This window comes from Pelophylax lessonae (assembly GCF_965119305.1).
Source record: "Pelophylax lessonae genome assembly, chromosome: 4".
Lineage (NCBI taxonomy): Eukaryota > Metazoa > Chordata > Amphibia > Anura > Ranidae > Pelophylax > Pelophylax lessonae.
Window position 1 is genome coordinate 138,820,627 of NC_138771.1, and position 23,944 is coordinate 138,844,570.

The window sequence follows — 23,944 nt, forward strand, 5'->3', positions numbered from 1 at the left end:
GAATGATGGGTAGTAATTGAAGTATAGTAGTAAATGTAGTCCTAACCCAGCCACATTAGTGTGGCCAGTATACACAAGACAAACCTCCCTTTTAATTATGGCCAGTGTTTGACTTCTACTGTCTTCTTCATGTCCATTTTGTGTAGAAAAAAATAGGGGTTGTACTGATAAAGGGTAATTTGCTTCTTTGCTAAAGCATAGCCCTTGTCATACCTATTAAGCTCAAATATGGATATCATTTAAAGCAAGTGTCATACATGGTGGACTTTGGTTGGTCCTTCTCCTGTATCTGTATCTATGCACCTTGAGAACGTGGACTTAACTGCTGCATAGAGATAAAATGCTATCAGTGCCAATCCTAGATTCTTCTCTCTTTGGCTTCTATTTCTGAAGCAAAAATAAGTAACAAACAATGCCTGTGTCACCTTGGGTAGCTATATATATGATATGAAAGTCATCTGATCCAACCATTTTCAGCTGGATCAGGCAATTTTCCTCATGTCTACATTAGATCCTCGTGTCCACCAACCAGACCCTTTATGCAGGGGCAGTCAATAAGACAAATTGGAAAACCGGACATATGACTATTGTTCAATGAGATTAGCAGTGGGAACTGCTGCCAATTAGCCCCCCTTGATTCTCAGAACATGATGCCATGGAATGCTGAGCTGTTACATTGTTGTGCCCCCTGACTAAAGTGCGGTACACACTATAAGAAAATTGGGCAAACGATCATCTGATTTTCCTCGTTTCACAACAAATGGTAACCAACAAAGGAAAATTCATACGAAATTTCTCGTACGAGGCTTTTTTTGGTTGTTTATTGTTACTGATCATGCGCAGTCTTTCGTTTCTGATTTTTCTGGTACGAAAATCATACGAAAATGGAACACATTAAACAAAAATCATTCATTCTGTTCCCGTAAGAGAAACATTTTGAGCTTGTCCCTTTGGAAATTTTCATTCAGAAGGTCGGAATCGAGAAAGTTGTGTACACATTATACAAAAATCATATGAAAGTTTCTTGGATGAAAATGTTCACCCGATTTTCTGATAGAATTGTTCAGGTCTCTGGCCAGCCGATGGACATGCTCTGGTCTCCCGGTGAGGCAGGAGACCCAGGCAGAGTGGTGGAAGGTAGCAGGGGGGACATCCTTTCCCACTGCTTGTGATAACGGCCAAGTGACTGCTTAGCTGCATCGGTTGTTACCACATAAGAGCTGACTGTCCGCTCTACAAAACAGTACTGGGGTGATGCCTCTAGCTGCAAGAATCACCGCGGTACAACCACTTCCTCAAAATGACATACAGGTACGTGATTTTGCAGGAAGTAGTTAACTCATTTTTAATGTTCAAAGAAAACTCATTCATCCATGTCTCCATTCTTTATTTTATTGAGAACCCCCCCCCCCCCCCAACATTTCTGGCCCCAGCCATCTTGAGTAAGGGTCAATGGTTCATGAAGCATTTACTTCCTGGAATCCATCTGCCCTTAGCTCAGACATGGAGGCAGGAGGGTACATTTGGCTAAGAAAGCCCATCCCCTACTCCAAATGAAAGAAAAAATGCCCATGAAGACTCATGGGATGTATGACATCATGTTGGCCTAAGCCGGAAACCAACTGATGAAATGTTAAAAAAAAGTTTATAGAAATATAATATAACTTCCTACCTATTTACAATGCTAACAGCAAAAGGATTAAAGATAGTTAAAGCAGTAATAAACCCAAAAGCAAATATTTATTATATTGCAGCTTACCAATTATTAGATGTGATGTCTGCATAAAGTTCCTTTTTTAGGCTTTCTTTCTTCTATTTTCATCTGGTAATCCAGCCTGTAAGTCTGTTGTTTTTCAAAAGAGCAAGCTCTCTCCCTCCAATGTATCAGTTTGCAGGGATGAGAAACTATTTAACGCTGATAGGGGTGCTTACAATGATCAGTTTTTATTTATTCATGAACAACCTTTATCCCAAAAGGAAAAAACTGTTGGCTATAACTAATTATAATGAGCTGGAGTTTGCCATCAATTTGTTATTGTATTTAAATCTGCTAGTAACTTTCCCCTCCCTCCTAGACTGACAATGCTGCTGCCTGCTGTACCCCCTGTGCTCTTTCATTTAGAGTGGGGCACTCTAAAAAAGAAGAAGGTCTGTTACTGGCTAGGTCACCATGGAAAAACAGAGGGGAAAAAGCCTAAAAAAGAAAACAAATGCAGCCACCACATCTAATGATTAATAAATGAAAACATATTAGATTTTTGGTGTTGGCTTTAATACCTTTTTAATGTTGGTTGAGAAAGTTTAGTTCCACTTTAACAGAGAAATGTAAATAGTTTGTGATACACAACGCTTGTATAATAAATATTGACCATCTTCTCTTTTAAATATATTTGTCCTTGCTTTGTTGAATGAACCAGTGGAAAATCTTTCACGTTCTAAACAAAAATGGGATTTCTGACTTACCGTAAAATCCATTTCTCTGATGTTCATTGACGGACACAGCTCCTGATCTTCTTAACCATTGAGTTATACTGCCCCCTACAGGAGTAGGACACTAGGCAGAAACAAAGTCTGACTACGCGTATGGGCAGTCCCAGGGGGTATACTCCCTCTCCCTGTTATAGTTACTCAGTTTTGTTACAAGCAGTGTCAGAAGAGTTACAACTCCACAGAGGGGTGGGTGCTGTGTCTGTCAATAAACATCAGAGAAATTGATTTTAGGGTAAGTGAAAAATCCCATTTTCTCTTTTGTTCATTGACGGACACAGCTCCTGATCTTCATAACCATTGGGATGTCCCAAAGCAGTGTTATGAGGGGTGGGAACAGCAAAAAAGAAAATCCCAAAACTAAACAATAGCAAAACCAGGTAAACAGGAGCTCAACTAAAACAACTGGAGCTCACCTAAAAAAAACAATACACCCTCAAAGAGGACCAGGTCCTGTCCTGTAAACAGCAGCCTGCAAAACCTTGCGGCCAAAAGAAAGAATCTGCAGATGCCAACACATCCACTTTATAGAACTTTGTGAAAGTGTGCACCGATGACCAGGTGGCCCCTTGCAAACCTGCGTCACTGACGCCTGATGATGGAAGGCCCAGGAGGCACCGGGCGCCCGAGTAGAGTGCACCTTGACAGGGAAAGGAGAAACCTGATCCTTAATGGAATAGGCCTGAATCACTGTCTGTCTGATTCATCGGGAAATGGTCGCAGAGGAAGCAGACAACCCTTTCCGAGGTCCAGCAGTGAGCACAAATAATTAGTCTGATTTCCTAAAAGACTCCGTAGAGGCCAGGTACACCCTAATTGCCTGAACAACGTCCAAGGCATGCAAAGCAATTTTCTTCGGATGTTTTGGCCTGGGACACAGGGAAGGCAACACAATGTCTTCATTCAAATGAAAATCAGAGAAAACCTTTGGAAGAAATGACGGACAGGGACGAAGAACCACCTTAGTAAGGTGAACGACAGGATAACGCTGCCAATTCCGACACCCTGCGCGCAGAGGTGATAGCCACCAAGACGACCTCCTTCTGGGACAGCATAAGCAGGGGAATCTCCTAAAGATTCTCAAAAGGAGGCTTCTGGAGGACTGAGAGCACTAAATTGTGGTCCTAAGGTGGCAATGGAGACTGCACTGGGGGGGCCAAGTTCCTAACTCCCTGAAGAAAGATACGCACCAGGGAATATGTGGCTAAAGCTCGTTGAAAGAAGGCCACTAAGGCCGACACCTGACCCTTGATAGTACTCAAGGCCAGTTTCTGCTCAACCCCCCCCCCCATTGAAGGGAGGTCAAGATCTGAGCCACCGAGAAAGAACGAGGATGAACCCCAAGAGACTCACGCCACGCAAAGTACGACTTCCACATACAATGGTAGACTTTCCTAGAAGTCGATTACCTAGCTTTTAACAGCGTTGGAATCACTGACTATCCATCAGCACCTGGCTTTCAACAGCCAAGTGGTCAAAGCCAGCGACTGTAAAGCAGGATGGAAGATTGGCCCTTGGGACAGCAGATCCTCCCTGAGAGAAAGCTTCCAAGGAACGTCTACGACCAGCGGCACCAGATCGGCGTACCAAGCCCATTGAGGCCAGTGTGGAGCCACTAAGATGACCGGAATGCCTTCTGCCTCGATCTTGCATAGAAGTCTTGGCAGAAGCTGGAGAGGAGGGAAGGCGTAAATCAGACGATACTGACCTCACGGGCCACCAATGTGTCTGTGGCGTCCGCCAGAGGATCCCATGACCAAGCCACAAACCTCTGCACCTTTCTGTTGAGCCAAGATGCCAATGGATCCACCTCGGGGATGCCCCACCAGAGACACAACTGATGAAACACCTATGGATGAAGGGACCACTCCCCTTGGTCCACGCCTGCCGACTGAGGTAATTCGCCTGCCAGTTTTCCACCCTGGGAATGTGTACAGCGGAGATTGCTAGAACCAACCGTTTTGCCCACCTTAGGATTCTGGCTACCTCCAGAGCTGCCAGGACACTTCTTGTGCCCCCCTGGTAATTTTGTGAATGAATGCGCACTGGACATCCCTGAATGGTCCAGGCACAGTCTGATTGCTCGGAGTTCCAAGACATTGATCAGTAGTCTGGACTCTTCCAGTGTCCAGAGCCCCTGAGCAGAATTTTTGCTGAGGATGCCTCCCCAGACGGACAGGCTGGCATCAGTGGTGACCACTGTCCAATAGAACGGGGGGAAGGACATGCCCAGCCTAAGCGTTGGAGAACGAAGCCACATATCAGAGACTCCCCCGTTCCCCAGCTCAGCCGGATCTGATTGTCCAGAGACTGCGGAAGTCTTGTCCCATTTGGCCAGAATCTCCCTTTGCAGGGACCTCATATGGAACTATGCAAACGGAACGTCCTCGAAGGTAGACACCATCAGGCCCAGCACCCGCATGCAAGTCCGGAGGGATGACCATCTGCTGAACAGCAGGAGACGAATTGTAGCCTGCAATTTCTGGAGTTTTTCCAGAGGAAGGAGCACTCTGCCTAAGGCCGAGTCCAGAGTCAGACCCAGATAGTCCAGCTTTGTGGACGGAAACAGAACAGACTTCTGAAAATTCAGAATTCAGCCAAACTCCCTCAGTGTTCGTATGGTGATTTCCAGGTTTTCCATCAGATCAGTAGGAGACTCTGCTTGCAGAAGGAGGTCATCCAAGTAGCCCAGTACAGCAATCCCCCGTTAACAATGCCAGCACCTGGGCTAACACTTTTTTGATGCCCTGAAGAGCAGAGGCGAGACCAGAGGGTAGCGCCACAAACTGGTAATGCTCTTCTCCCACGGCAAAGCAGAGGAAGTGCTGATGACCAGCACATATTGGAATGTGAAGGTAAGCATCCTTGATGTCGATAGAGGCAAGAAAATTCCCCTGATGCAGGGATGCCACCACCATGTGAATGGACTCCATTCTGAACTTTTGTACCCGCACAAAGAAGTTCAGCGCTTGAGGTCCAGGATTGGACGCACCTTGCCTTCCTTCCTGGGGATTGTAAACAGGTTTGAGTAAAAACCCTGAAAACATTTTGAAGTCGGAACCAGGACAATCACCCCCTAAAGTAACAGGTCCTGTCCTGCCCCAAACAGACCCTGTAAGCGGTACGGGGACAGGCGCAAGTTGGAAGGAAAGAGCCTTGCTGGGGGACAAGAGCGAAACTCGATCTTGTAAATGGACCAAATTACTTTGTGGACCCACTTGTCTTGTACCAGGGAAGTCCACGGGTCCGGAGACGTCCCCCCCACCCCTGATACGGGTGAGGGTGCACCTTCATGCTAAAGGAGCCTTGTTTGCAGGTATGGAGAAGCCCGCTCTCGACTTTCCAGACCAGGTTCATTGGATTCTCCAGAGGAGGCCCTGAAAGGCTTTGAGCTCTTGTCAGTCGACCCTGAGGGACGAAAAAACTTCCTATGAGCCGAGAAGGAGGGTCCACGTGTATGACGGGGGCCCTTGTCCTTAGTAGTCTGCAGAAGAAAGGTACTCTTACCCCCTGTGAGACCTTTAATAATGTCATCCAGGGTAGCTCCAAACAGGCGATCTCCTTGAAAGGGGAGATAAGTCAAGGTCTTTTTAGAAGTCTGGTCCGCAGACCAGCATTTGAGTCAAAAGACACCATGAAGGACCACTGCAGAAACAGAGAGCTGAGCCACTAGGGGAGTCACATCCAAAGAGGCATTACAGATAAACTGCAGCCCCTGGAGCAGCTGGTCCACCAGCTCAGCAAAGGCAGGGGGGAGCTGTTCTCCTTCCAGGTCACGGCGTAAAAGCTTAGCCCACTCAGTGAATACCTGCCTCGGTGCCGAAGCAGCCAGAGTGAATATATTGCGGTCCACAGCCTCCACCTTCCTGTAACCCAGAGCCTTAAAGGCCGGGGACTCTTCAACTGAAATCATGGTTGCCTTGTTCAATCTGGAAACCGGAGTGTACCCCTATGAGGAGTCTTAATAAGGGACTTCTCATAGGGGTATCGCCTAGCAACTCACTTAGGGACCCCAAGAGGACGCTTTGGTCGTCTCCACTCTTTAGCGACAATTCTGTCAAAATAGGTGGGGAAAGAAAACACCTTTGCCGCTCTGGATGGCTTGTGAGTGCCAAAGGGAACCTGCGCCTCCATCGCGTCTGCGTCCTCCATCTTTAAGGTCTCATGCACAGATACAATCAGTGCTTCCACCAGCGCCTTTTTGTGTGCCTTTGCAGATGTGGAGGAATCGTCCTCACTATCTGAGGATTCCTGGGGCGCGTGGTCGCAGACCCAACAGGGTGACCCACGCCCGTAGCGGTCGAATCAGATTCAGGATCTGATGAGACAGATAAGGCAGGGAAGCTGGGGGGGGGGGGGGGCGGCGCTTTTTTCTAGTCCGTCACCCAAAAACAACCTCCACCCAGGACACAAAGGACTCCAAGACCGCCGTCAGTGCATCGATGGACGGTTGGGGCCCACCGCCAAAATTTCCACCCACAGGGCTCCATTGTCATGACTGCCGCTATTTTCAATGCCAAACAAATGCAAAATTTGCACTGGAGTACATAAACATGGCCACCGTGCATTGAGCACACAGGCTACAAGAAAATGGCGGCCGCGCCACCACCAAGCTCCCAGGGACCCAGGAGGGATCCCTAGGCCTCAAGGACAGGCCCAGGCAGGACAGGGGGCCCTGGTAGAACCCCCCACCAAGTACAACCCCCCCGCACAGCCGATGGTCCGGTCGCCGCTGGCGCGGCGCACCCCCCGCCCCATTACCAGCATAGCGCCAAACCACCCACACAGTACCAGCATAAGTGGAGGGGGGTAGGATAGGGGGACAGATGAAGGGGGGTGCCTGATGGGAAGGAAGGGAACCCGGGGGTCCGACTGGGGGGGCAGTTACTCGCCAAACCAGGAACCAGGCGGGTACCGCTTCAGACAGAACCTCCTCTCCATCCAAATGGAGGGGCTGTCAGTCAGGAGGAACGCTGTGACTCTGGCCGAAAACCGATCGTATGCGACCTCGCAAGGTGTTTAACTCGCAGGCCTGTCCCGTCCGCGGAGCTGAGGTCTGTGTGCACTCGCTGGGCAGACTGGGCTGACAACTGAATCTAGATTATCCAGCCTGTCACCCAGTCTGGCAGTTTTTTGTAGTTTCTAACAGGAAAAAAACAGGAGAAAAATTTCTATCTAAAAATATAGGCCTGTCAGTCTGACATCAATAATATGTAAACTTTTGGAGGGGATGATAAGGGACTATATCGTAGAGTATGCTAAAGACAACAACATCATCAGTAGTAACCAGCACGGGTTTACAAATGGGCGTTCTTGTCAAACCAATCTCTTAGCATTCTACGAGGAAGTGAGCTGTGAGCTAGATAGGGGGAGACCAGTGGATGTGGTGTACTTGGATTTCGCTAAGGCGTTTGATACAGTTCCCCACAAGCGCTTAATTTATAAAATAAGGTCTGCAGGTATCGACAGCAGGGTTTGCTCTTGGATACGGAATTGGCTAAAAGGCCGTGTCCAAAGGGTAGTAATAAACAGCGCATACTCAGACTGGTCTGAGGTAGTAAGCGGGGTGCCCCAGGGCTCAGTCCTGGGACCAACCTTGTTCAATTTATTCATAAACAGCATTGAGGAAGGGATCAGTAGTTCATTATCAGTTTTTGCAGATGACACAAAATTGGCCAGGGCAATAACGGCACAGCATGAAGCAGATATCCTACAGAATGACCTGGACAAAATTACGGAGTGGGCAACGACATGGCAAATGAGGTTTAATGTGGAGAAGTGTAAGGTTTTGCACTTGGGGACCAAAAACATAAAAACACAATAACACGTTAGGAGGGGAACCCTTGGGGGAATCAAAAATGGAGAAAGATCTGGGAGTCTTAGTTGATGATAGATTAGGCAACAGCATGCAATGCCAAGCGGCAGCTTCCAAAGCCAACAGAATATTAGCATGCATAAAGAAAGGGATGTATTCCAGAGATAAGACTATAATCCTTCCACTTTATAAAACTCTGGTCCGACCGCATCTGGAGTATTCTGTCCAGTTCTGGTCGCCAGTCCTCAGGAGGGATGTGTTGGAGCTGGAGAAAGTCCAGAGAAGGGCAACTAAACTGATTAGGGGGTTGGAGGACCTTACCTATGAAGAGCGGCTGCAATCGCTCGATTTATTTTCCCTGGAGAAAAGACGTCTGAGAGGGGACATGATAGCAATTTATAAATATCTTAATGGGGATCTCAGCTTAGAAGAAAAGCTGTTCATTCGAAGGAATTGCATGAGGACTCGAGGACATACAATGCGATTAGAGGAGAAGCGTTTTAACCTCAGGCAACGTGGGGGGTTCTTTACTGTTAGGGCTACAAGATTGTGGAATTGTCTACCACAAGAGGTGGTTTCCGCGGGTAGTATGGTGACTTTCAAAAGACTCTTAGACTTACATCTCAAGGATCAGGAGATTGAGGGCTATGTTAGATGATTACAGTCACACACACCTACACAGGTTGAACTGGATGGACTATTGTCTTTATTCAACCTCACCTACTATGTAACTATGTAACTATGTAAAAAGAAAACATTTCCAGGACTAGAGATCCAAGCAAGGAACTAGGTCCTTACTCCTGATTTGGCAGAAAAAAATAGCTATAGCAGAGAGAGTGAGTATACTCCCTGGAAATGCCTAGTGTCCTACTCCTGTAGGGGGCAGTATAAACCAATGGTTAAGAAGTTCATGAGCTGTGTCCGCCAATAAATGAAAGAGAAATTCGATTTTTTACATGCTTCTTGTGGCTAAATTTACCGTAGCCTAGAGCTTCACGATAAATCGTTAAAAAGCACAATCTCTATTCAACCCCCCCTTTTAAAAAAATAAGCCAGCAAAGTTTTATCACAACATTGCTCAGTGCTGAGATAAAAAGAAACCTTGTATCATTTGGTTCTTTTAGATTAAAGGGATGAAAGGTCTGTAAATGAGGGCAGTTTAACCACTTAAAGCGGTAGTATACTTAAAAAAAAAAAACCCTGCAAGACAAAGGCATAATGAGCTAGTATGCATCGCATACTAGCTCATTATGAAATACTTGCCTTAGAACGAAGCCCCGACACGGACCCCCAGACACCGCTGTGGGAGCTGACATGATCCCTCAGCGTCTCTTCCGGGTTCGGCGGCTCCGGCGCTGTGAGTTGCCGGAGCCGCGATTACGTCACTCCCGCACATGCGCATCCGCCGGACCTTCAGAGCGCATGCGCCGCTCGCGTTAGCGGCTGCATGCAGTGCAAATATCTCCTAAACCATGCAGGTTTAGGTGATATTAATTGTACATACAGGTAAGCCTTATTATAGGCTTACCTGTATTTCAAAGTCAAAAAAAGCGGTATACTACCGCTTTAAAGCCTTTTTCTGACACTTGTTGCTTACAAGTTAAAATCTGTAATTTTTGCTAGAAAATTACTTAGAACCCCCTTATATATATATTTTTTTTTTAGCAGAGACCCTAGAGAATAAAATGGCAGTCGTTGCAATATTTTATGTCACACTGTATTTGCGCAGCGGTCTTTCAAATGCAATTTTATGGTAAACAATACAATACAATGAATAGTTACATAGTTAGTGAGGTTGAAAAAAGACACCTCAGTCAAACCACTATAACCTATGATGAGTGTGTGTGTGTTTGCTGTCAATAGTACATCATATACCCTTGGATGTTGTGGTCGTTAAGGTGCCCATCTAATAGTTTTTTGAAACTATCGATGCTCCCTGCTGATACCAGCTTATGGAAGATAGTTCCACATCCTTACCACTCTGACAGTAAAGAACCCTTTACGCAGTTTGAGGTTAAACCGCTTCTCTTCTAATTTTAGTGACTGGCCGCGTGTCCTTTTATATTCCCTTTTACTGAAAAGACCCTATGCTATGGTCACCAGTACGGTATTTGTACATTGATATCATATCCCTTCTCAAGCATCTCCTCTCCAGAGAGAATAAGTTCAAAGCTTGTAGTCTTTACTCATAGCTGAAGTCCTCCATTCCCTTCATTAGCTTTGTTGCCCTTCTCTGGACTCTCTCCAGTTCCAGCACAACCTTCCTGAGGACCGGTGACCAGAACAGGATGGCATACTCCAGATGCGGCCAGACCAGAGTCTTGTAGAGTGGGAGAATTATAATTTTATCTCTGGAGTGAATCCCCTTTTTAATACATGCCAGTATTCTGTTGGCTTTGCTTGCAACTGCTTGGCATTGCATGCCATTGCTGAGCTTGTCGTCTACTCGGACCTCTAGATCCTTTTCCATCTTAGATTTCCCCAAAGGCTCCCCCCAGTAAATAACTTGTGTTTGTATTTCTGGCACCCAAATGCTTTACCTAACATTTTCCAAAATTAAACCTCATTTGCCACATAGATGCCCACCCCATTATTTTGTTCAGGTCTTCTGGTAAGGTTTCCACATCCTGCGTAGAAGGTATTGCCCTGCTTAGCTTAGTATCATCCCAAATACGGAGATTGAGCTGTTTATCCCATCCTCTAGATCGTTTATGAATAAATTAAACAGGATTGATCCCAGGAAAGATCCTTGGGGGACCCTACTTTCCACACCAGACCATTCTGAGTACTCCCCTTTTATCACCACCCTTTGCACTTACCCCTGAAGCCAGTTTTCAATCCAGGTACTCAATGGTCCATACCTACGTACATTAGTTTGTACAGTAGACATTTGTGGAGAACTGTATCAAATGCAAAATCCAGACACACCACATCTACAGGCCTTCCTTTATCTAGATGGCAGCTCACAAACAAAATTAAAAAAAAAATAAAAAAAAAAGAATACAAAAAAAAAAAAAAAAACTAAACAGTAAAGATAACCCAATTTTTTAGTATAATGTGAAGGATGATATTACGCCTAGAATCATGAGAAAGTCATGATCTTTATTCTAAGCAAAAAAGTAGTGATTCTTATTTTATCTAGAATCGTGCAGCTCTACCTTAGCCCAATCCTGGAAAAAGACATCTGTGTGTATGTCATTATATAGACGAAAGGTGTCCTGGATTATGCTTAATGAACAAATTGCCAGTGTGGTTAATGGCACTACTAAGCACTTTGAGGCCATTTGAATCCCTTGGGCTGAATATGTGCATGTGAGCCTGTAAGGGTCCTGTCCTTTTCAGGCTAGTGTCCTGGGGGGTTCACTTTTCTGTCCTCTCCCCAGTTTCCTTTTCTCTCTCTCTATTTTCCTTCCCCCCTTTTTTTTATTCCCTTTTTTGTCTTCTCTAACTATTTACTTCTTTTTTGATTATCTCAAGATATTTCCTTGATGCTCAGACTTACTGGTTTATGATACCCTCACCACCATCCCCTTCTTTTATAGGCCTAGTTGGGACCCCACCTCTCAGAGGGGGGACCTCACTATCCCTGCCTTGTTTTATTTGTAATAATTGGGATTGTAGGGTCATCATACCATGTAACCATAGTCTATCCAACAACCATCTACTTTAATACATACTAAGGGTCCCTGTAATTGGGACATCCTGATTATGACGTGTTACAGTCAGAGTTTACTGTGTAAATCTAGAACAGTGAGTGGTTTAGCCCAGCTTAAAGTGATTGCAAAGTCTTGTTTTTTTTTAAATGACAAACACATTATACTTACCTGCTCTGTGCAGTTGGTTTTGCACAGGGCAGCCTGGATCCCCTTCTTCTCGGGTCCCTCTTCAGGTGCTTCTGGCCTCTTCCTCCTGTTGAGTACCCCCACAGCAAGCAGCTTGCTGTGAGGGCACCCAAGCTGAGTCACAGCTCCCTGTGTCCATTTAGACACAGAGCCACGACCCTGCCCGGCCCCCACTGTCTCCTGATTGGCTGAATGATTTTAAATGACAGCAGGGGGAGCCAACCATGCCACGCTGCTGTCTTAGCCAATGAGAAGGGGAGTCCCAGGCAGCTTAGACACTCCTGCAACATCGCTGGATAAAGACCGGCTCAGGTAAGTATTAGGGGGTGCTGGGGAGGCTGCTGCACACAGAAGGTTTTTTATCTTAATGCATAGAAAATACTTCTGCCTTTTCAATCCCTTTAATTACTCTTCCCAGGAGGTGGGTAACAATATCTCAGGGTATTTTGTCTCTTTAGCTCTCTAGACAGAAATAGTTTAAGCATTTTCAAGTGTTATTTTATTGTTCTAGTTCCTGTAGATCTGTACCAGGACTGTTGTAACAACTGACATGACCTTCTGTCTATTTTATTACATTTTGTGAATAAAATTTGAAATTGAAGATTTGAGATTGAAAGTAAATTATTTTGTCCTGAAAGTATTATTGCTATTACCCAATAAACAACCACATAGCATCAACCCGTTCATTAATCTGTTGTGATAAGACTCTATTAATTCTTTATTTCAGATGTGCTGATGGACTGCAAAAATAGACATGTAAGGACCAAGTGGCACTTAGCGTACACTCTTATTAACAACCCTGCACTAATATTAAACAGAAAGCGGAGCTGCTGCCGTTCTATTAATGGTTTACAAAGTCCAGAGGTTTTACAGAGGTTACTAGTCTCTGCTTTACAGTGCACTGGCAGAAAATGGATGCTACCTGAGAAAGATATGGAAAATTTAGCATCAACAGACCTTACTGTCCAGATAGAAACTGTTCCTGAATAGATGGTGAACACAAACTGATCAAGGAATTATGTGAACTCAGTTGATGAAGGCATCAAACTTTATAGGGGGTAATCCAACACTTAAGAAATTTAGTACCACTAAACATTTTTGTGACCTCTACAAAAGGAAAGCTTCCCTATATGGAAATATGGGAATGGGACATGGGAGAAGTCTTAGACACTGCAGAATGGCATAGTTTGGCCAAGGGAGCTGCAAAATCTATAATAATTGATCGCTGATCGAAGCTAACTACAAGGTCTAACTGCGGTGGTACATGATCCCTGCTAGATGTGCCGGTGCGTATCAGGGGACTCCCCCTATGTTTTAGAGGGTACAGCGTATCATACCAGGTGGACGTGCCCAAAAATCCACAGGTTTTGGATTTGGCTACACCTATAACTTTACCTATTCCCTTTACAGCGACTAACCTAACCAAATGTCTCCGACAGGCACTACTTGGCCACTCCGCAGAGAGAGTCCTGAGACCCACCCAGCACCTAATAGCATTTATCTTTTTAGTGGCAAGGATTACGATGGCAAGATCTTGGAAATCCCTCACAATACCCTTCAATCTTTAAAAGGCCAAATTGTCCTGGATAATGCTCATGGAATGTCTCTCTGATATTCCGCAGTATAAGATGCCCAGATTTGAAAAAACTTGCGATCCCTGAAGGGGACTACCTAAGCTGCAGGGTCTGCTTCGCTGCTTTTTTCTCCACTTACTCCCTCCTCTTCTGTATTACCCTTTTCTGACCATTTGGGAAGGGCCATGAGACTGCAGGACGGTCACCGTGGACCATATTCCCTGCCTGAGAGCTGATTATTTAGTTTGAGAGGGTCTGATGGAATTAGGTTGGGGTGACCCCTTACCTTCGGGGAGGGGGACCCCCAGTTCAGCAGACTTTCTTTGCCAAACTAATATTTAATATTCAGGAATACGGTTACAGCCCTAACTTTACAAATGCCGGACTCTATGGATATGACGATGTGCGTAAGATATGCTATTGTACTGTTTTACTTTTGTTTGTTAAAATTTTGAGAAAATAGATTGAAAAATAAAAGATAAAAAAATAAAAACTAGAAAAAACTGAAAAGTTTTGTTTTACTTACTTTAGTTTTGAAAATGGAATTTGGAAAGAGGCTCATTATAAAATCGATTGCCTTGCTTACACTAAAATAACCATCTTATTCATACTGCTGGTGCTTAAAAGTTAATGAACACTGAGATTTGCAGCTGAAGTGCTTTATTCCTTGTACAAATTAGAGCGACGGCAAAGCAGCTCAGAGCAACTAATAAAATGTTCGCATGCAACTCATAAGAAGCTCATAAGGAAGTTGCATACAATTATCTGCATTTCGTTTGCTCTTGACTCTGGCAAGCCATTGGACTGCACACCACTGCAAATTTCAGACAGTTTTTGCAGCATTGGTAACCATGAAATGATCAGACACAGAATTACAGCTCAACGGCAAACTTAAAAAAAATAGCACTAGTTTTGTCCAACCATATTGTAGAATTATCCCAACATTTTAACAACTAGTTAAATAGACCTCTATTATAACAGGTTTCAAAAGTAACATCATATTTGTATCTAACTACATTTATTTAATCAATGATAAGTTATTGGAAACTAGCAAGCAGTCTGTCCTTGGAGCATTGGGGCCTTAGGTTTCTAGTTCAATGTGTTTTTATTAATAAAGTTTTACAATACACAACAGAAAAAATGTAAACAAATTTGTATACATTGTAAGGCACGATCAACATGTGAGGTCTTCATAAAGAGAAAAGAAGTACTAAGGTAACTCTCAATCTCTCTAGGAGGTAAGAATGGGAACATCAATGTTACAGAAACCGTAAGCTTATATTATATGAGAGCCAAAACAAATGTTAGCCTCTAAGGTTTCACTGCTTTTTAAGTATAGGCAGTCCCTGAGTTACAAACATACCACATACATACCACTTGGACTTAAAGTGGGAGTAAGCACCCATGCATGATTTCTACCTATAGGTAAGCCTATATTAAATCTTACCTATAGGTACAGTAAATATCTACTAAACATGCACTGTTAGGAGATATTTATTTTAGATGCAGACAGTGACTTCACCGGCGCATGCGCTCTAAAGAGACAGGACGGGAACGGCGGGAGTGACGTCATCATGGCTCTGGCTACTCACACAGCTGCAGTCCGCGAACCCGGAAGGAAGACTGAGTGAAGATGGAAGTGCCTTCAGTGGTGACAGTTCGCTGTTGGAGGGCTTCGTTCTAAGATAAGTTTCACATAATGTACTGGTTTGGGATGCATACCAGCACATTATGGCATCGCCTTGCAGGTTAAAAAAAAAAAAAAAGCCAGCGGTTTACTTCCACTTTAAGAATAGAGGCAGTATGACATCATGCTGGTCCTGGAAACCACCTGATGGCCATTATGCCGCTCACTGCATGGCCAGTTAACCCTTCCCTATGCTATCCAAAACATAAAAATACATTTTTGGCTGGAATTACACTTAAAAAATGTACCCATTACAAATGTAACTTGAAGTGGTTGTGAATTTCCCTCTACTGTTTGTACCTATAGGTAAGCCTATAATAGAGCTTACCTATAGGTACTGTAAATATTTCCTAAACTTGCACCAGTTAGGAGATATTTACTGTATACTGCGCCGATGACGTCGTAGGCGCATGCGTTCTGATGGAATGGCCCCCGTGTCGTTTCTTCAGAGCCCTGTGCCGTGACCATCGGCTCCAGCGCGCATGTGTGGGAGTGACGTCACGCGGCTTTGGAAAGTAGCACAGCCAGAGTCAGCGGACCCAGAAGGAAGACAGGCAAAGTTGGATGTGGTCTCCAGTGGGGACGGCGAGGGCTTTGTTTGCAGGCAAGTGTAACATAATGTGCTAGAATGCAATGCATACTAGCACGATATGCTTTTAATTTGCAGGTAAAAAAAGCAGACTTTACTTCCTCTTTAGGAAAAAAACCTACAGAACCTATCTTGTTCGTAACTTGGGGACTGCCTGTAACTAATATTAAAACATAAGGTAGTCCACAAAGCTCTTGTTCACACTGCTGTGACTTGCTACAACTTGCTTACAACTTGCTGTGACGTGTGGCACAGAAAGTCACAATAGTCAAAACACATTTATTTCAAGGGTTGCCCTCTTATAATTGCTGCAACTCAAGTCGCAGCAACAACAATAAAAAATAGTTCCTGCACTACTTTTTTGCGTCTTCCTTGTGATATGAGTACGATTGATTGCAATGTTAAAATCACAAAGGACGCAAGGAATGTTGTGACTTTGGCTGCAACTTCAGAGGATTTTGTAAGTACAGTATATTAATATGTCACACTCTGTATTTTTAGCATTTCCAAATGCTAAAGTTGCAAAACATCAAAGCCGCATTGATGTTGCATTGAAGTCACATCAAGTTGCAAGCAAGCCGTCCTGCAAAATTGCACTGGAATTTGCATGACTTTGGGGTTGCAGGAGTGTGAAGTAAGCCTAAAGGCTGTGATTATGTTCTGTATAAATGCTTATTCTGCTTACGGGGCCCTAGGTTTTATTTGCAACTAGAACAATGTTTGCAGGTATTTGAGTGGGATTCCCAGTTTCCCCCTCTATTCCAAATAAATAACTATTTTTAAGCTGGCTTTTGCATGCATATATCTGTGATAGGGATATTAGATGGTGTGCAATGTGAGGAACAAGATTTTTTTAAAATGCTGCGTTATGTTTTGTTGCTACATAAAGGCATACTCATTCATCAGTGCAATGGTCCTGCCTGACTCCTTTCACAAAAGACAACTGTTAGATATTATACTACTATTAAAAATGTGTGCATATTCTATGAACTAGCTTTTACATCAATTGCCTTCATATTTATCTAATAAAAAGCCTGTAGTTACTTTTTAAAAACAAAAATCAAGCGGAGTTCCACCCTTTCTTATACCCATGGCCCCACTAGTAACCAATACCTGCAATTTTTTTTTTTTTTAGTTACTTTTTTTATATTTAAAATTCCCTCCACTTCCAGCCCTAGTCACCACGGCAATGCATGTCATATCTCCACTCCCATTGACTCCTGGGATTGATGACATTGATATCCCAGGAGTCAATCGGAGTCATTATATATCGGGCATCCTCTGCTGCCTTTGCTTTATTTCTGCAATCCACCATGCGCCGCACTGTATCCTGACTGGGCAGGCACAATGGGAGCTGTCTGCATACCAGGGACAACAACAAGAGAGGGGTGCACCGACCTTGTGCAGTACCACTAAAAAGGTTTATTAAAACCCAAAAATGACATACATTATACTCACAAACAATTGTAGATAGCACACATATAAACACATCTGACAAATTGTCTCCAAAGTGGCAGTGGCACTTTTGGGCTCTGAGGAAGAGGGTTTGCCCTCGAAAAACGTCAGCCTAACCAGATATGTGCGGACACCAGCACGTCATCCAGCACCGTGGAGTGCCTTGGCTACATTGCAGACGCAGTGCGTGACAGACAGCTCAGAAATCTCAAAGAACTGGAAGACTTTTGTAAGGAAGAATGGGCAAAGATACCTCAAACAAGAATTGAAAGACTCTTGGCTGGCTACAAAAAGTGTTTACAAGCTGTGATACTTGCCAAAGGGGGCAGTACAAGATATTAACTCTGCAGGGTGCCCAAACTTTTGCAGACGCCATTTTTTTTGTTTTCTGTTATTTTGAAACTGTAAATGATGGAAATAAAATCTAACTTTTGTTGACATATTATAAGAATGTCTAATCTGTAATTTAATGCCTTTTGGAGATTTTTCCATCTTTCCTTGGCTTCTTTATGCACATTAATACAAATGTTTACCTGGGGTGCCCAAACTTTCGATCCCCACTGTGTATATATATATATATATATATATATAATATAAATGGAATATATATATATATATATATATATATATGAAAATAAATAATCAGCAGCAGCTATAGGAAATGGGGTGATGTGTCAGAAAAATAGCGTTAAGAATATAGACTATCTACAGCACTTGCTAAAAAATATAGGTGTTGTGCACAGTATTAATAAATTGGTATATTAATGTGCAAACAAAACATAACACTGCTGAATGAGTTAATACATAAATAATTAATATTCCAACAAGAAATTACCATTGCTCTAGGAACTCCTAGCAACCTCAGGAGGAACCCTAGGATTCCACGGAACCCTGGTAAAATAAACACAAAGGGTGCACCAGCCTAGCGCATTATCCTCAGCAAGCTTTTCAATAACAATTGTTTAAAATCAACTACTCACATACATGCGTGGTAGATCAACATATCAATTCCAAAGAACAGCATCAAATGGAAAAGTTCAATGTCTCATATAGACGGAGGGCTGACGCGTTTCGAGGCCTTGCCTCTTCCTCAGAGCCTGGTCTATGAGCTGGTATCTGACAGCGCAGCACCAATAGTCTTTGTATTCATTTTTTTGGAGCTATGGATTGGCTGATCTGGGCCTGCAGCAGTTAGTTATATTTACCATCTTATATATTGATAGTGCGGGAGTATCTTTGAATTACGAAAAAAAAATTTTGCCTTTAGATATACTTTAACAATAGCACTTTGAAATCTTTGGGCTAATAAAACTTCTGACACCTATGAAAATTCCTCCTGCATAACATATTTCTCTCCCTTAGAGGTTCTGATTTAGGAATTTCAACAGTACTGGCATCCAGACCAAACTCTGTGACCTATTTTGCGGTTGGCAATGGCAAATTTGAGCTTGCGTCCGGCATTGAGAAACTTTTTTGCAACCATCATTACCCTGGGAAGACAGACTAGTCAGTAAGGCAAATAAGTAGGCATTTTCTTGGTCTCTGATGCACAAAAAGTACAGACAGTCCACTCAAAACTGATACTTGTTGGACCAAATCTGACCAGCCTCTTTTACATGAAGGATCCTTTAACACCTAAGCACTTTTGCAAAATTTCAAGAATTGTTTACAAGTGTTTAAAATAAAGGTTTCTATTTATGAATTATGCATGAAACAGATGCAACATACTACCAATCTCAGGTTGGGGGGGGGGGGGGGACCAATAAACCCCACACCAAATTTTTGTTTCAACCATTCCGGCTAAATATACTTGCCTACTGTCATTGCTGAACTACTGAAATACTGAAATTGCTTATGCAGACCACGCTGGCTTCATTACTTTTATCACCAACTAGAAACGATTACACATGAGAAGTCAGGAACGTTCAAGGCCATTTGCATACTTGTCTAATGACACTAGCATGGAAAAAAAAGCCTAAGTATGTATTCTTAAAAATATTCCCTCACCTCCTCCCGAAACCTTGGGATCTAGTGATCACCAGTCAGTGTGGTTTAATATAAGAACTGTGAAAGAATCACACCACACAAAAACAAAAGTTTTAGATTTTAGAAAAACAGACTTTTCAAAAATGAAATTAGTCATAAATGAGTCCTTATCAGACTGGAACGGATTACATGGAGTCCAGGAGAAATGGGACTACTTAAAAGGCGCACTATTGAAGGCAACAGAAAATTGCATTAGATTTGTCAGTAAAAGCAAAAAAAGGAAGAGACCACTGTGGTACTCAGCAGAAGTGGCCCAAATCATTAAAAATAAAAAGCTAGCATTTTGTAATTATAAAAAAACACAGAGCAATGAAGATAAGGAAATCTACAAGATTAGGCAGAAAAAGGCCAAGCAAGTTATAAGAACTTCTAAAGCGCAGGCAGAAGAAAAACTAGCTCAGTCTATGAAAAAGGGGGATAAGACATTCTTCAGATATATAAATGAAAAAAGGAAATTAAAACAAGGAATAACTAAATTAAAAACAAAGGACGGAAGGTATGTAGAAGAGAATAAAGGGCTAGCCGACTGCCTTAATGAATACTTCTGTTCAGTTTTTACAGAAGAAAAAGAAGAAGGACCTCCACTTGAAAGGATGACTAATGAATCGTTTGATGCATGTGTCTTTACAGAGGAAGACGTTCTAAGATTGCTGTCTAAAGTGAAGACAAATAAGTCACAGGGTCCTGATGAGATACACCCAAAATTATTAAAAGAGCTTAGTGGTGAGCTGGCAAAACCATTAACAGATTTATTTAACCAATCATTAGTAACAGGAGTCGTCCCGGAAGATTGGAAATTGGCAAATGTCGTGCCCATTCACAAAAAAGGTAGTAGGGAGGAATCGAGCAACTATAGACCAGTGAGTCTGACATCAATAGTAGGCAAATTAATGGAAACCCTATTAAAGGATAGAATTGTGGAACATCTTAAATCCCATGGATTGCAAGATGAAAAACAACATGGGTTTACTTCAGGGAGATCATGTCAAACAAATCTTATAGATTTTTTTGACTGGGTACTGGGTGACTAAAATAATAGACGGTGGAGGTGCAGTAGACATTGCATATCTAGATTTTAGTAAGGCTTTTGACACTGTCCCACATAGAAGACTTATCAATAAACTACAGTCATTGAACATGGACTCCCATATTGTTGAGTGGATTAGGCAGTGGCTGAGTGACAGACAACAGAGGGTTGTAGTCAATGGAGAACATTCAGAACAAGGTCATGTTACCAGTGGGGTACCTCAGGGATCTGTACTGAGACCAATTTTGTTTAATATCTTCATAAGTGATATTGCAAAAGGCCTCGATGGTAAGGTTTGTCTTTTTGCTGATGACACAAAGATATGTAACAGGGTTGATGTTCCTGGAGGGAAATGCCAAATGGAAAAGGATTTAGGAAAACTAGAAGAATGGTCAGAACTCTGGCAACTGAAATTTAATGTGGATAAGTGCAAGATAATGCACCTGGGGCGTAAAAACCCAAGGGCAGAATATAGAATATTTGACACAGTCCTGACCTCAGTATCTGAGGAAAGGGATTTAGGAGTAATTATTTCAGAAGACTTAATGGTGGGAGGACAATGTAATAGAGCAGCACGAAATGCCAGCAGAATGCTTGGATGTATAGGGAGAGGTATAAGCAGTAGAAAGAGGGAAGTGCTTATGCCGCTGTACAGAACACTGGTGAGACCTCACTTGGAGTATTGTGCGCAGTACTGGAGGCCATATCTCCAGAAGGATATAGATACTCTAGAGAGAGTTCAGAGAAGAGCTACTAAACTAGTACATGGATTACAGGAAAAAACTTACCAGGAAAGGTTAAAGGACCTTAACATGTATAGCTTGGAAGAAAGAAGAGACAGAGGGGATATGATAGAAACCTTTAAATACATAAAGGGAATCAACTCGGTAAAGGAGGAGAGCATATTTAAAAGAAGAAATACTACCACAAGAGGACACCGTTTTAAACTAGAGGGGCAAAGGTTTAAAAGTAATATGAGGAAGTATTACTTTACTGAGAGAGTAGTGGATGCATGGAATAACCTTCCTGCAGAAGTGGTAGCTGCAAATACAGTGAAGGAGTTTAAGCATGCATGGGATAGGCATAAGGCTATCCTTCATATAAGATAGGGCCAAGGACTATTCATAGGATTCAGATATATTGGGCAGACTAGATGGGCCAAATGGTTCTTATCTGCCGACACATTCTATGTTTCTATGTTTCTATGTTTCTACCTATCCTGCAAAATAAAAAAGTGTACTTACCCCTTTTTAATCCACTTTAGTCTGATCACATGATGCTGTAGCTCCAAGTTCAAGGAGCACTCAACAGCAGCTGGGAATTTCAGGAGCCATGACATTCAGCCACACTCAGGTATTGTCCCTACAGCAGCCACTAACTAACATAGGGGAGCCACATTTGTGAGATCACGTGATCAGATCTGATTAAAAATACAGGTTAGGCAGATTAGATAGGAAGAGGGTGGATAGAACATTTTTTAGTTAGTCTTAGGCTGTTCTTCCACTAAACCCAGTAAAGCCAATGCACAGATATAATGACCAGAGAACGTCATGAGGTGGGGTTACATAGTTAGTCTGGCTGAAAAAAGACACAGGTCCATCTAGTTCAACCAATAGAAGGAAAACAAAAACACACACATTCTATATATATATATATATATATATATATACACACAATTCCTTCCTGATCCCCCAAGAGGCAATCAAATGTTCCCTGGATTAACTGTGCCTATAATTACTAGTATCCAGTTATATTACGTGTTCCTAGGAAATAATCCAGGCCTTTCTTAAAACAATCTACTGATCTGGCAAGGAACCAGGTCTTAAAGGAGTCTATTCAACATTTTCACAGCCCTTACTGTGAAGAAGCCTTTCCGTATTTGGAGATGAAATCTCTTTTCCTCCAGGTGTAGGTTAGTTATGATAACCTTCACGTTTCTCTTATGAAAGGTTTTCTTTAACAAGGTATACAAAATTCTGTACGTTCTGATTTTCTACAAACAATGAGCTGCAGCATATACTGTAGATGTGATGTAGCCACATTATGAATGAGCGTTCCAGTTTAAATGCATTTTCAGAGCAGGAAACGGTAGTAAAAAAAAAAATCTACAGACAATCCCTGCTTTCTGGTTTTAATTGTGTGCTCAGTTTGAATCCTTCTTGTTTCTTGAGAAACATTAAAGTGTATGTTACCATCTCAAGACATAAATACCGTACATCTCAATATTACGTCTATCTTTATCAGCTATGTTTACTGAATAAAGCTACAAGCACACATTAATGTCAGCCATTGAGATAAGAAGGCAGTCAGATAAGCAGGCAAAATCAATCTTGGCTTGCCCAACCAAGAATAAAAAAAAACTGCTTATATAGGATGAATAATGCATTATTACATGCAAAAATGGAAGCCATGGATTGCGATAAATTTAGTACTTTTATAAGCATTTGGGATCCTTGGATTAAACATGGCCTTATCACCGGGTTTTGAGGAACAGGTTCTGAATGCTTGGTAGTTAAGACTTATATTTTATTTACTTTGTATTAACTTTTGTGGTACAAGTTCTATTCTCAATGCCCTTTGCTTTACCCACTTTACCCTACCCACACCCTGCTGACTTCTTCCTTTTACTTTTTTTTATTTATTTTTTTCCCCCACAGCCATGTTCTGAATATCTTCTCAAAATTTTAATATCTCAGAATATCATATTAATAATTCTACCTTTTTCTTTTGTTCCTTCCTTTTGTGCAAACTTCACTATACAGTATAACATTTATAATACTTCTGTAACAATAACAGTATTTGTACTTTTGTTTTTGTTTTGTAACTTGCTTTATGGCTGTTTTATAAAACTCAATAAAAGTATTGAACGAGAAAAAAACACTGCTTATGACCCGAAGCGGAGTGGGAGGAGATGCAATGGCAATCCTAATACGTTTTTAATCAAATTTTCCTGCAGAGAACATGTGTCATCACCTGATCCAGGTAACTATAGTAAATGTCAATTCACATCTCTGGGTATCTTAACCACTTAAGCCCCGGAAGATTTTACCCCCTTCCTGACCAGGGGGTTTTTTGCGATTTTTTACTGTGTGACTTTAACGGACAATTGCGCGGCCGTGCGGGGCTGTACCTAAACTAATTTGACGTCCTTTTTTTCCCACAAACAGAGCTTTCTTTTGGTGGTATTTGATCATTTTTTAGTTAGTCTTAGGCTGGCCATACACTATACAATTTTTACTGTGCGATTTTTACTTTTTGCTCTATAAACAAAAAAAGAGCGCAAATTTTGCAAAAATAACAATATTTTTCACATTTTTTTATATGAAATTCCCCCCAAAAAAATGTAAAAATCAAAATTTTTTAACATTTTTGGCCAATTTGTTTTCTGCTACATATGTTTGGTAAAAAAAAATTGCAAAAAG

The 23,944-nt window shown here is 42.4% G+C and overlaps 1 protein-coding gene across 1 annotated transcript in view; it reads left to right on the top strand.

Annotated features, from left to right (window-relative positions):
* LOC309552556 (stimulated by retinoic acid gene 6 protein-like) overlaps positions 1 to 13,134 on the top strand; it is a gene marked incomplete at both ends in the record, with an annotated part of 66,662 nt that extends 53,528 nt beyond the window's left edge. Inside the window, one exon of the mRNA XM_082253509.1 lies at positions 12,872 to 13,134. Coding sequence (XP_082109635.1) covers positions 12,872 to 13,134 — 263 coding nt within the window. The remainder of the gene's footprint in view (positions 1 to 12,871) is intronic.
* Positions 13,135 to 23,944: the final 10,810 nt, after the last annotated feature.